At 39.6% G+C, this 13,943-nt stretch overlaps 1 protein-coding gene across 1 annotated transcript in view; it reads left to right on the top strand.

Moving 5' to 3' along the window:
- SLC9A9 (solute carrier family 9 member A9) overlaps positions 1–13,188 on the top strand; it is a 173,459-nt gene extending 160,271 nt beyond the window's left edge. Inside the window, exons 15-16 of the mRNA XM_054282689.1 lie at positions 12,299–12,404; positions 12,910–13,188. Coding sequence (XP_054138664.1) covers positions 12,299–12,404; positions 12,910–13,113 — 310 coding nt within the window. The 3' untranslated portion in view covers positions 13,114–13,188. The remainder of the gene's footprint in view (positions 1–12,298; positions 12,405–12,909) is intronic.
- Positions 13,189–13,943: the final 755 nt, after the last annotated feature.

Here is a 13,943-nt window from a genome sequence, read left to right as displayed (position 1 = left end):
ATCATCACCAAGTCTCAAATCTAGGGCATAAGGCAACAACCCCTTAGCAGGACCCACTCTTTGTAACAGCAGCACACCTAAAGGCTGTGCTCTTCTAAAGCTGCAGTGTTTCAGCTCCAAAAGTTGGAAAATATCTCTACTATTTTCATTCGGCATGCAGTGTACACAATGGTACAAACCAACGTTTATCTACAAAGGCTATTTTTTCCTTTAAAACTATTTTGCTCAGGTTTGAATGATCAGTGCACATGCTACTATTTTTCTATCCACCTGCCCACTGAGGGCTTTGCTCAGCTGCCAACTCTCCAGACAAACATCAGGAGTCAGTACACTATGACAAGCTGATGAGCCTCCTCTCCTAACCCCTTCATCTAGCTTGCTTAACAAAAGGTCAGAATCTTCCAGTTGCAAAATTCATCCAATTATGCTGTTCCATGTCCCTTGTTATCACCTCCCAACTCCTCCAAGTTCACACTAATTTTCATGGTATAAGCACAAATGCACATGTACAATAGTTTATCTTGGCATCTAAAAGACAAGGATCAGTAGGGTGGGTTTAGAACTGGAGGAGGGAAGAAAGTGAATCACAAGTGTATTCCAAAATAATCACCCCTTGGTTACCAAAAAAACATTCAAAATGGAAATGTTTATATGAGTTCTCATATAAACTCATATAAAGCATTATGAACTCATATAAAGCATTACACTGCCAATAAGAAAATCAGGCTTCTATTAGTACTGGTATTGTGTATTTGAATTTTCTGCCCTTTGCTAGGCTGCCCCATAATGTTATCACACATACACACACAGGGATCAACCATGCCTTAACTGAAAGTCAAACCCTGCAGGTACAGACCATGCAATATTGAGTACACCAGAATGAGTTGATACAGCAGAGGCACAGATACTGCCTGGGAGCTGGGACCTGCCAGTCTCAATTCCTGAAGGAAACTGCAGAGTATTTTCTGTGCTTTGCTGAAGTGAGGCACAGAACATGACATGGATGTAGCTCAGCAGGTTATGGCCAAAGATTGAATGAGTTCTCTCAGGTTCCTCAGTGACAGAGCTGAGATGCAGGCCAATAAAACAACCTGACACACACAATCTCAAAACGATGATAGGTCTGTTCTAAGTTCCATCTCATCTTTACACAAGCACGGAAGGCGGATTTAACCATTCAGACGTTGTTACTGCAGCCATAAAAGATAATCTGCTGTCATCTTTTCTTTCAGGTTAAAAAGTCTTCTGCTTGCCTCTCCATGTGATGTTTTAAGAGTTTCTCTGTCAAAACTGTGAGGTCAAAAGAGTGCTCTGCTACTAAACCTTTCTGCATCTTAAATTCCTTCCACTTCATGTGTCACAGGCTCCTTTCAGTTTGCTCACCTGAGAAGGTTCACAGGACAATGCCTCAGTGCCCCAGAGTGACAGGAGAGGAAACCTGCATGTCTCAGGCACTTCTCATGTGTCAGAGTGCTTTACTGTAAGTGACAATCAGCATGATACTGAGAAAAACAACTAGAAATAAGAAAATCAAGGAGGGAATGATAGAGAGAGGGCATAACATATTTTATAGTAACTGATATTCACAAACACAGCAAAGGACAGCCATGCAACACCACCAGATTCAAAGTCCTCTGTTGCCAAGACTGGGGCTCAAGGCACACCCCTTACGCTCTCCCTTACCTTTCTACAGGTCCTTTCTAAGATGACCCAAGCTGGCTAAACAGGAAATTAATTTCTTGTCTGTCTTCAAATGCATACTATTCCCTTTTGTCTCTCTCAAACAGTAATATCCCGTGAGGCAGGGTACCTTATGTGCCTTACTCAGAACTACATATATAGATTTGATTTGCTACTTCAACCTTGTCCAGCCAAACAGTTCTTATCGAAGACAGATACTGGTCTAATCTGACACAATTGGCTTTTGTTAAAAACACATTGCATTTTATCCAATTTTCTATGTAACTCCATGTCCTTGAACTACCCTTTTCCTTCAAAAGTGGTTCAGAGACTTTGTTTGGTACTGAGGTCAGACATACACAGCCATCCTCAATCCAAAATATTTACAAATCTCTGTCCTTGACTACTACCATAAGTCAGACAAAGCTGTATTAAATGTGATGGTCAAATTTTTTTTCAACTGAAAACTCAGCTTTCAACTGAATGAAAAAGCCCTTGGAAAAATTTTGACTTTTCATTGAAGTGTCTAGCATCTAAACCCTGAATTATTTCCTACTGAGAAATCAAAGATACTTCTATTATAAATCATAATCTAACGTCTTGCAGAAATTTAGTTCAAATCCCTCACTAATCAGCTTACTTGAGAGCGGACCAAGAACTACTATGAAAGAGTGTGGAACCAAGTTACTAGAGTGAAATCTGAGTGGCAAACTCAAAGTTTTGGTATCCACTCTAGATTAGGAGTTAGCACAGGACTTGTCAAAGACGAGAAAGAAAAACAGTGATCTCAATAAATGTGTTTCTTAACCAAATCATGTTCATAGAACAGCTACACCTGCTCATGCATAATATTGGTGGCTTTTGTATTAGGAGCAGCTCATGACTGAAACCCTGACAAGTGGCTTCCTCCCTGTAATCAAACACAGAATGAGAAAACCTCATGCTCATTCATGCTGTGCTGTACTTTCCCCACCTCTATCACAGTCTGTATTTGTGTCAGGGGCAGCACCAGTGTGTGTGTGTGTGCAGTGTACTGGCAATCAACACAAGGGACTGATGCCAACCACAGAAGTCACTTTTCACACTTGCAGAAATCTGTCTTGTTCCCACCTACGTCCTGCCCCACGTTTGTCCAGCTTTGCCCATCACATCCCACTGTCCCCACTCACAGTGTGCCAGCATTCACAGGCTCACAGGAAACCTCAGGCCCTCTCAAGACAATTGTCCTGCTCCAGACTAATGAGGGACAGGAGCAGGGAGATGAGCCACCCTGGCTGAAGATCTGACTTTTCCTATTTCTGATTTATATTTGATCACTGCTGATCAAAAGGTAATTTGATCTCTTAATATGTATCCTCTGTTCTGTTATTTTAATCTGGCACTGTTCATAAAGTATTCTGGTTTATCTATTCAGAATTTTAAACTAATATTAGAATAAATACCTCATATTTCTTTCCATGATCACTAACCTATTTTATTCTTAGATATGAGCCATAATTAATTATCCTCATTTGTTCTTTGCACTAGAATTTCCATATCTCTTAGGGAACATTATTTTGTGAGGGCTTTCTAGTGGGTCTTTCTCTGTATTAAAATATCCTTACAACAGCAAAGATCTGGCTTGCCAGAAGGCTGCTTTCTTTGGATCACAGCAAAACCTATTCCTGGGCAATGTGTCTTCACCTCTTCAACACTGAGCCCTCCCCTTCTTAATGTGCTTTCTTCAGAAGCCTATTAGAGAGTTCCAACTTCACCCAACCAGCTACTTGTGCCTATAACAGGGGTTACACATTGGAAAAATCTGCTGGAGAATCTGAATGCAGCCCTTGGACCAATCTGCTCACAGGAGTAGAGATTTTCAGAGGATGTATTAAAATAAAGTCTTGTATTAGCAGGACTTTACAAAAGTTGTTCTGCTCTCAGCACAGGGAGATGTAAGGACTGCTTATTTTAAGCCAGTCCCAGCACTTCTTAGTCATTACCAATCTGCCCAGAGGTACAGCATGCTACTGAGTAAAATACACTTCTGCAAAATGCTAAACCATGTCCTGATCTTGCCACACAGCTTTTGAATCTAGTTCCATGTCTGGAACGAGCCTGGTGTCTCACAGTCACACAAAAGCAATGCTACATTTCCAGGAGCACACTGTAAGTTGTGTAGGTGCTGTCAGCTCGCTCAAGGGCTTCACCCAGCACAGCTCATGTTGGGATGCTGCTTTTGCATTCCACAGGGACACACACAGCCCTGACTACAAGTTCTGTTTGTACACACATACTGGGCTAAGAGAGCAGCAGTCCAGTGTATCCTCACCACTGCACCAAACAGTTTTTTGGAGACTTTCTCAGAATTTTCATTTTCCTTGGATCTACTGTTCCCCTCAGACATGACACCAATCTCATTTTTTATTCTTTATACCAGTCTTCTGACAAAGAAAGAGAGATTCTATTATCTTTATACAGATTTTCTTTTCTAAAATATGTAGTGAACGGTCACTTTTGTTTCTATTTTTTATCTTTACAAAAACAAGCAAGCATCACAATAAAGGAGATATTGTTCCTCCAAACCTTTTTCCATGTTTGTTGCTTGTCCTTCTATTAAATTCTGCAAGAAAAGAAGTTCTTTACAGGATTTTTCTCACAAGGGATTGTATTTTCCTTTCAAGTTGTACCTTTTAAACTCTGAGAGCATTCTTTGACTTGTGGCAATGCAGAAGCTGGAGATTTCTCAAAAACCCTCTCCACAGATCTGTGAACTATTTTAACTACTATAATGCTGCTATATCTCATGTATTTGATTAAATAGCTCATCTGACTTCCTGAAAAATGCCAAATAATTCTTTTTCTACTTTAAACATAATTTTGGTGCATTGGCTTTAGCTCTCCATCACCAGAGGCCTGTAGAAAGTCCATTAGTCCAGTTGTTACTCACAAAGGTCTAGCAGCCATTTCCTTGCTTTGCTTTCACTGCAGTATTTTAGTTTGAGCAGAATGCTGCCCATTGGTTTGGAAACTCTTGCTCAGATTATTCTCTTGTTACCCTCGACTTCCATCATACTCGTGCTCCCAAGGTTCTTCTTTTACAGGGTAGAGACACCACAACCACTGCTATCTCCTCAGGAGCTGTCTTGGTGCAGATTCATTTTACCTGACATAATTTATTGATGAAAGGTTCCTGAAAGCTTTCACTTTACTTGAATCAGACCTTCTCTCTTCTCCTCTGTGATATTGAAGCAATTTACTTGATCAAAAACAATTTGTACTTCTACTTCACTGCATTTAATTTTTAAGATTTATTCTCCCTGCAGTCCACAAATGATTCGATTTGTGGTGCCACTGGTATCAAACTGTCATCAACAAGGGGTGTAACCACTGCCAGTTCACATTCTTCACACATCTGCTTTCTGGAATACTTCTCTGCCAGATGGTGATGCCAAGGACAATATCATGAAGCAATCTTCCACACAGAGTTCAGAAAGCCCTGCTAACTTCCTGTGCTTCTAAATTAGTTCCCTCTGCCAGCACCAGGGTTCAAGTGTTTTATACAAAAGCTACACTTCAAGTGAAGAGCTTCAAAGTGATCTCACCTGAGGCAGCTGGTACCAGAGACTTCCTAAGGCTTTAAGGGCCTGTGCACAGCCAGGTCACAACAGAGTTCATCCTTTCTAATGCAATAATTATTCTTACTCATACCAATGGTATCTCCCATTCTGTAATCATGTTAAATGTACCAAATGCAGAAGTTCCTCTTCTGTAGGAAAATAAACCCTATTGCCAAGCTACAGGCAGAACAGTTTTGGAATGTCCTGAGAAATTTCTATGCCTTAAAACATGCCAGAAAATCCTTTTAAATTTTCCGAGGTCAAATTTCTTTTTATGAATCCCATGTTCACTCAGGTTCTCACTAGCTAAACATTTACAGTTTTGCTGGGTTTGGTGCCATACTTATTACACAGAATTTACATGGTTTTTATCTTTTTCTTCTAGATGTATTTAATGTAGTGCTTTCTTATTATGAAAATGGATGTCTTTTATACACTCCTAGTTTCCTTGGTATGGAGAACATTGTGTTTGATTTCTTATATTTTGCCTTAGGAATTCTATATCCTCATGTTCTGAAGTGTGATTCATTTCACCAAGTTTTACTAACTTAATTATTGGGCATCTACATCTAATTGAATTGTTTAAACTGTTTACAGTCCAGAAAGGGAAAGAAACTCATCCTAATCTCAATTCATTCCAATTATGAATGACTCCTTTCAGTGCTGGAATTAAGTCTTGGATTTGGCCATTTCTCTTTGCTGATGAAAAAGTAATACTGGCAGGTTAGATGTCTGCCTGATAACCTGCTGAAAGATGTCTGAAAATAGGGGGATACCAATGATGCCAACTTAACATCACACACATTTTTCAGAAAAGTCCTGTGCATATCCTGAACACCAATGTAATTTGCACAGCAGCCTCACCTATTCGCTGTGTGTAGCTGACTTATGCATCTCTGGTGGTGCTGTTTAGTCGGTTGTAAGTTTTTTGGTATTTTTCATTTGTTTGGGGTTTTGATTTTTTGTGGTGGGGGTGGTAGTGCTTGTTTTGTTTGGGGAGGGTTGGAAGGCTATTTTGAGGGGCAGTTGCTAGTTTTTGGTCAGAAGAAGACAAAAAAAGACAAGTAACATTTTCTTGTTACTATACAACTGATGGCAGGGAAAGTCTTTCTTCTATTCTTTATCTGCCTCACGTAGCCTGCATTTTCCAAACTTCCTTCTAATGTTAATTTGTCTCTTCATATATTCTTTTTTAATCCTATATGAGTATTCTTCCACCCTTTGCATGCTCTATCCTTCCACTTTCAAGAGTAGCTGCATTACCACTCATCAGTTACATAAGCAGGTTTCCATTTAGGTCTCTGATTTTTACTTACGTGGAGGCGTTATATTCAGGATATAATAGACTTCAAATAACTTGAGTAAGATCTCTTGATTTTCTGCTCTGCCTCAGGGAGCTATCAGCTGAGACTGTGGTCTGCAAATATCCCAGACACTTTACTCAGCACACATAAGAGAACAAGCCACTTCTCAGTCTGCAGCTACTTATAAATAAAAAGATGTGACTAAGATCAGTTCCACCGACTTCCTCCACATTGCCCACATCTCTACAATGCTTCCAGTTTCAAAGTTGAACGCAGCAAATTTTTAGCCCTATTCTGCAGAAAAGCCAGAGTTAATTCTTAGGGTCTGACATTACATCTGGATCTGGAACTTAAGTCAGACAGACTTTCCCATTAATGCACATTGAACCAGATCTTATTAATACTGATTTTCATTACTCTCCCTGTTTTCAGACATGAGAAAGACAAAGACAGAAAGAATGAATCTTTAAAAAAAAGAGACCTGATGATTTGACTTTGCAGAGCTACAGTATTATTCTTTTTATCCTCAATTATTTAGTATTTTAAGTTACAACAGTAGCAGACCTTTAATTTTTTTTTAACCACTCCTTGAAAAGATTTTAAAAAGTTACAAAGAACTAAAACAGAATTTGCTAGTAACAGCTATAAGTTAAAATTAAAATGTAATTTATACAGATTCAGTGATTCCTCCTCAGCTTTCTCCACAGTGCAGATTAACTTATCTTTACATGTTAAATCACAATAGATCTCACGGGTTTTTCAAACACACATCTGTTATTCTAACAATTACATCCAAAATAACCATTACCCAATTTTTCAACCAGTCTATAGTGATAGCTCCCCATCCTCTACAAATTCCATGGTACACAAGAGCATGTAGAGCATCCTCTCTTACAAAAGCCAAGAGGAGAGCTCCCCTAAAACCCCTCTCCTGCTCTGGGGCAGATTTTTCATCTGCTGCACATGCCCTGCAGAGCTGGTGATGTCTCTGTGCCTCCCCAGCTCAGTCCTGCACACAGGCTGTGCTCTGCAGGGCCCCAACAATCTCAGTCAGATGGTGGCAGGAGCCAGCCACGTGCACGGCTCAGCCAGAGAAAAGTTCCACGGTTTGCCCGCTCCCTGTCAAACACCGCCAAAATGGAAACGTTTGCTCTTTAGGCTAACATGTAATTTATACCAAATCATCCTTTAAAAAAAACCCACACACAAACTGAACTCCAACAAAGAGCAAAATGTGGTTTCTCTTTATTACAGAAAACAGAAAGTGATCTCTTCACTTTCATACCTTTCTTAATTATATTTCTTCATAAACACAACAAAAAGTACTATCAAAAACTCATAAGTAATCTACAAATTGAGACTCCAAAATATTCACCAAAAGGACACTAAAACAAAAAGCTGCAAAGCTCAAGAAATCTTAAAAACACAAAGGATGAATTTGGGGTGTGGTGACATTAACTTCTAGAGATTCATGCCTGCAGCAGAAATATAGCACCTAGCAGAAGAATACCAAACAACATATGCAACAATAGTGCACTTATAGCAGTCTGATATAGGAAAACATCCTCTGAAAAAATATTCTATGTAATTTGGATTAGTAGCGCAAAAATTCCTATACTTTGGTGCTTTTTAATAGTAAATAAAGTGCGAGCATATTTTCCTTTGAGGAGGGTAGGATTGCCTTCAGTTACAGAGCCCCCATTACGTGATCAGGCAAAAGGCAAACTACCTTTGGGGCCAAATGCAGGATTTTCCAGAGCTGCCACATGTATTTCCACCTGGGACCACAGCTGCTGCTTTGCTGAGGGGGTGGGTGGGGTGCTTGAATTTCTGTGTGGTTGTGTTTGGTTTATTGGGGGACAGGTGTCCCCCCTAGCAAGTTATTTCTCTCTTACTAGGATAATTTTCACAGCAGGGCTAGGATTAGGACTGGGCCAGGATTCTGCTCCTCCAACAAAAAGAAAGTGAACTCTGAAGTCCAAGTCTAAACAGCCACAACATTTCTGGCAGAATATCTTTCTCTATTTGAACATGGTAATCCTTTTTTATCAAAAATAGTGATTTTCACCAGCATCCTCAAAATCTGACAGAACATGTCAATTAAACAAAGTGTGGCCACAGAAATTTTTAAGTTCTGATCGTGCATCCTAATATTAAGTCACAACTTCTCTTTACACCTTCAGTTTTTCTGTATGATGGAAAAGCTAAACATTCTGCAATATGGCTGATGGCAGGAGCATTTCTCCTCAGATTTACCTGGGACTTCTCACTTAAAAATGTTCTTTCAGGTTACCTGTGTCTTTGTGAAGCAGGAGCTACACAGAAGGAAGATTTCAATAATAGATATTTATTTCAGACAATGCTAAAAAAAAAAAAAAAAAAAGCACAACTCCATGGTTTGATTCCTGATAAATCTTCATGAGATAATTTTTAAATACATTGCACTTCGAGTAAAGAGGACATCAGACCAGTCAAATTCAGAATAGACAGAAGCTGAACCAGGACTGAGGAAACAGATTTAGATATTGAGCCTGGTTTCTGTGAGACAGAAAGGGAGAACTGCGCCTGGCAAGACTGAAACTGCCTGGGCAGTTTCAAACAGCAATGAGGCAAACCAGGGTAAACATCTCTGGGTATGTGAACTGAGAGTGGAAGCCAGAGATCAATGGGAAAATGGGTATTTGATTATAAAAGCAGGGCATGGTAACATTCCTGCATTACACATGGATTAAAATCCTCTGCACGTGCCTACACTGGCACCCTTAATCCAGTTTCAGAGCTCAGCAGGCGCCACCTTTCCAATATTAATGTCATTCTTCAATTCAGGCAGCGCTGTGGCACAGCCCTGGGGTGGGCTGTGTGCCCAGGGAGGGCTGCAGTGCAAAGCAGCTCTGCCCTGCTCTCTTCTCCCATCCCTGAACGGGGCAGGCACAAATTTGGTCTGACTGTAATTTCCCAGTTATGCCAAGAGGTTTGCACTTCGTTTTTCCAAATTTTTAAAGCAGCCTTAGTGCAACATCTACCTTTTTCTATTACGCTATTTAAATTATATCTCCCTGGAGATGCAACCAGAGCAGCTGGAGTGTGATAAGGCTTCTTGCCAGCCTTAAAATGCTGTAGGACCCACATCTGATATGCTTTTGAAATGCCAGCACTGCACACACAGATTTTTCTTCCTCTTTTATGCTGCCCTAAACGATGTGATTATTTCTGTAATACTATAAAGCAACTGTGTCAACTATAAAGAGGAATCATTTATGGCATAGGTTATTAAAACAATGAAAAATAGGCCAGTGCAATTTAAGTTCCTTGAGTGGGCTGAATAATAACTAGTTAAATAAGGAACAAAGATAAATAATTTATTACAGAATCAACACAACAAGCACAAGAAAATTGCATTCACTTTAAACTGCATCTCAAGAGGCTTCAGAGCAGAAGCACGGACAGCACACAATGAATGTGTCAGAGCAAATGCAAAATGAAGGGGATTTAGAGAACCTGTTGCAAAATGGAGTAATCACTCAACTTCAGAATATCCACATATAGAAACGCCAGCCACTGAAACACACCAGACAAAAGTTTAAGCTAAAAGTAGTCGTGGCTCAAGGGACTGCAGATTGCTGTGGTGGCCGGGCAGATTGTCTGCCTCAGCACACAGCCCCTCCTGCTCTGTGTGGTCAAGGCTCTGTGCTAGCATGGGCAGAAGAGGACTCATTTTTACAGAGTGGGATAAATGCTCATTAGGAAATCATAAGGCTGCTTACAAGTAAGGCCTAGCTCAGACATCACTGGATTAAGAAAGGTAGAGTAATACTCATCTTCAATTACTTATTCTGGAAAAGAATGAAAGGACAGAGCAGACAGAACTCAGTACAATCAAATATAACTTCCTATACAAGCCTGCACTTCTTACACTCAGTCTGACAACTCAGTTCAAACAATTCAGGTTGTTTGTAATAACAAAGCAAATATTTCCAAAGATTAAAAACCTAGCATGAGGTTTGTATTTCCATTTTTAGCCTTTTAATTAGGTTTTTCTGAAGTGCTGAAAACAGAGCAACTCTAATTAATGGCTTTCATACTTTGCTTTTTAATAATAGCTCTTAACAGCCTGGCAGTTTGGAGGTTTCAGATCAAATTGGGAATGGATCAGAAAAGACTGTTTGGCTTGATTTTACTCTAACAGAAGTGAGACAAATCTAAACTTTCCCTACACAATTAGATCTCATGAGATTCTCACCTTGATCATGGTTCTGATAAGAATTTATATTAAGATCTCACCATCTTTTCTGAAGTAGACTTAATTAATTTTTCACACAAACTCGGTATATGACCTTGGGTGAAAAAACCACCCAATCTCCTGACTTAAGCTGCTTTCCATTTATTTTTAAAAGTTAAATTTTAAAAATAAATACAAAATGTGCACGTAAAAGCACCACTATAAAACAATTTCCATGTCTTCAACATATAGGACATATAAAATTATTTAGCCTTGCAATTTTTAACTGAGATCAAAAGCATATTTTACATCTCTTCAGGATAAAGAATTTGTGCTTTGTGTGTAAAGCAGTGATACCATAAACAGCCAACAAGGAAAGAAAAAGAGGCACTGGTGTGGATAGGCCCAAGACTCAGTGTTCCTTCCTCAGTATTTCTACAATATTGCTGCAGAACCTGAATCACTATTATTACATTTGTTCCTTCCTGTTTAAGGAGGCAGGGAGAAAGACTGGGGAAGATGGCACAAGCCAGAAAGCAAGAGAAGGAGCAGGGGAGAGAAAGTGGGACAACAAATCAATAAAGTAAATTTTCCCTAGCAGCAAAAATAGCTGACAGATCTGCTTCCCAAAGAACACTGAAAATTACTTTGTGAGTAAAAGTGGCAGAGAAGATACAGCAACTTGAAGGAGTCATGGGAGAGCTGCTATTGACAGACATGCAGATGATGTAATTGCTCAAGATGAGCAGGTTTTTCTTTTATCTCAATAAAGCACTTCTGGAAAAAAGATTGGAAAGGCAGGTATGAGACAATAGCATAAAGCCTGTTCGTAACTTACATAATTTCATGTAGAGAAGAGTTGATGTATGAAGTGGAAAAGAAATGCATTGAATGCTGAAGATCAGGTATTACAGAGAACAACTTACTTACACTCCCAGTGATAAAGGAATTTAATATTTGATGAAATACATTTTGTCTGTTGAAGAAATATATTGATTTTACAAAAGGCTAAAGATATGTATTTAAGAAAACATTTGCTACTGTTCTGACATAAATTAGCTGATAAAATGGCATTTTAAATTGTCCTGTTTACTCTTCTGTGTCTTGCTCCAAGTGTGATTTTTTTTTATGCAATTTGATCAGGAGACAATCTAGTGTACACTTCCTGTGTTTCAGCTCCTGCTGCATTATGTATGCCATGACATTGCCTTTAGCCATTCTGATACCCCTTAAAGACAGGTTTTGAGCATCAGATGGTTTGGGGGGAGTTTTCAGGTTGTTTTTTTCCTGTTACTGAAAAGCATTCAACAAGACTGATGACAGGTGAACGTATGCAGTAATGGGGGAGGTGGGGGGGGACATAAAGAGATAGTATTTTATATACTTCTGTTTAGTTAGATGATTTTTTGTGCTTTACAATTAAATTTCTTAGTGTAATAGAGCAGCATGTTGACACCAGTGTGGCTATTGCAAATATCCTTTAACAAACCTCACAGATATCTAAAGCCTCTCCTAACCCACGCCGGGCCACCTCTCACATCCACATTGCCTGAATGGTGCAACCCGGTGGCCAGGATTCTGACCAGCCCCAGGGCATATGGGGTAAGTACCCAGCCTGGTTCATTGTCTTCAAGGTGTTGGCCAAAACCTGCCACTTTGCACTGATCACTTCAGTATAGTCCCCTCTCTAAAACTTTTCACTTTTAATGCTAAGCACGACACCATTTCTTCAGTTGTGAAGAAGACACCAAGGTACATTTTCATGAATGGCCACTAAATACTGTGAGCTTCAAATGTGAGTGATATATTCTAAATAATTCATCCAGATGCTGAAAGTATTGGCTACCCATCAGCAATGTTTAAGCACTGAAATTATCTACAACATCTGAAGGGTAGGTTATGTTTCTCAACACTGCTTGAGAGCAGAACATGGTAAGCAACTATTGGATTTAATCAACAAGATGGTAAATGAACACCTGAGAAAATAAGCATGTAATGAAACAAAATGAAAGTGAAATTGCATCAGAGTTCTTGTTCATTTAAGCTTTAACAAAAATCTCCCTCAAGAGCCTCTCTTTCACAGATCTTTTTCTTTGTTTCAATACAGGACCAACTGAAGGATGGAGACACAGTTTATATCATCAATAATGATGAATTGACTGAAAACTATGAATCATCTTCTCACATAGCAGTGCCAGCACAGGACAGCACAGCCTCCACCCAGGCTACAGGCAAGGAAGATATTCAGGAAGGAGACCTAGGATTAGGAGGATACAAACTCCAGCTTCAACACACTGCAGGTCAACCCTAGAACTCATTGGCATGAGCAGTGTAATGTTAATCACAAGAAAGAAGATGAAAACAGTGAAACAAGAGATGCTGTTATGTAAACAAGAGGTCAGAAAAAAATGTACTAAGCACAAGAATCAAAAAAAAATTAGATTTCAGCAACTAACTGCCTGCTCCTCCCAGGAAAGGAGTTTGCTATCACATCCATATATTTACAACCATATGCAGGTCTTATGACTGTATCAGTTTTTAGGATAAAGGCATAGGGCAGTACCAGCCCACTGTAAATCCACTGCAGTAATGTTTTGTCTCAGCACTTGGCTCTATCTGCCACTCACATGTACACAGGCCTTGGAATATTGCTTCGAGTCTTCAGTAAGTTGGAATGGAGAGAAGTAGCTTCCTACCATTCATGCTCACATGATGACAGCTCTTTTCTATGGCTGATCCTGACAAGATCCACACATAACTACTCAGCAGCTATTACAAGGAAAAAGCAGAAGATTCCTTGTCCAAGTAGTTGTGATGTGAAAATGCTTAAAATATGCTTTGCAGCACCTCAGTCTTCATAGATAAAGCCTTGTGCTCACGGCATAGACTTGTCCTGACATCCAGCCAAATATTTTCTTTCTAAATGCACCTTATAGCCTGGTCCACAGAGGGTTTCTCTAGGCTGCCACAAACTGAACACTGATAGTAGGAGACATGGAGGTGTATGAAATCAGCAACAAACACCCTTCAGGCAGCCCTGAATGAGCACAACCACTGCTTAAAGCCAGCAGTAATTCCAAAAGGCATTTGTCCTTACAGCTTGGCAACATGCAAAGCTTAAATGGGGGGAAAAGGGTTTTT

This window comes from Melozone crissalis, unplaced genomic scaffold (assembly GCF_028551555.1).
Source record: "Melozone crissalis strain CALT ecotype California unplaced genomic scaffold, PUWL_Pcris_2 ptg000034l_1, whole genome shotgun sequence".
Taxonomy (NCBI): Eukaryota; Metazoa; Chordata; class Aves; order Passeriformes; family Passerellidae; genus Melozone; species Melozone crissalis.
Note: the sequence above shows the minus strand (reverse complement) of the source record. Positions and strands in the feature narration are given on the sequence as shown.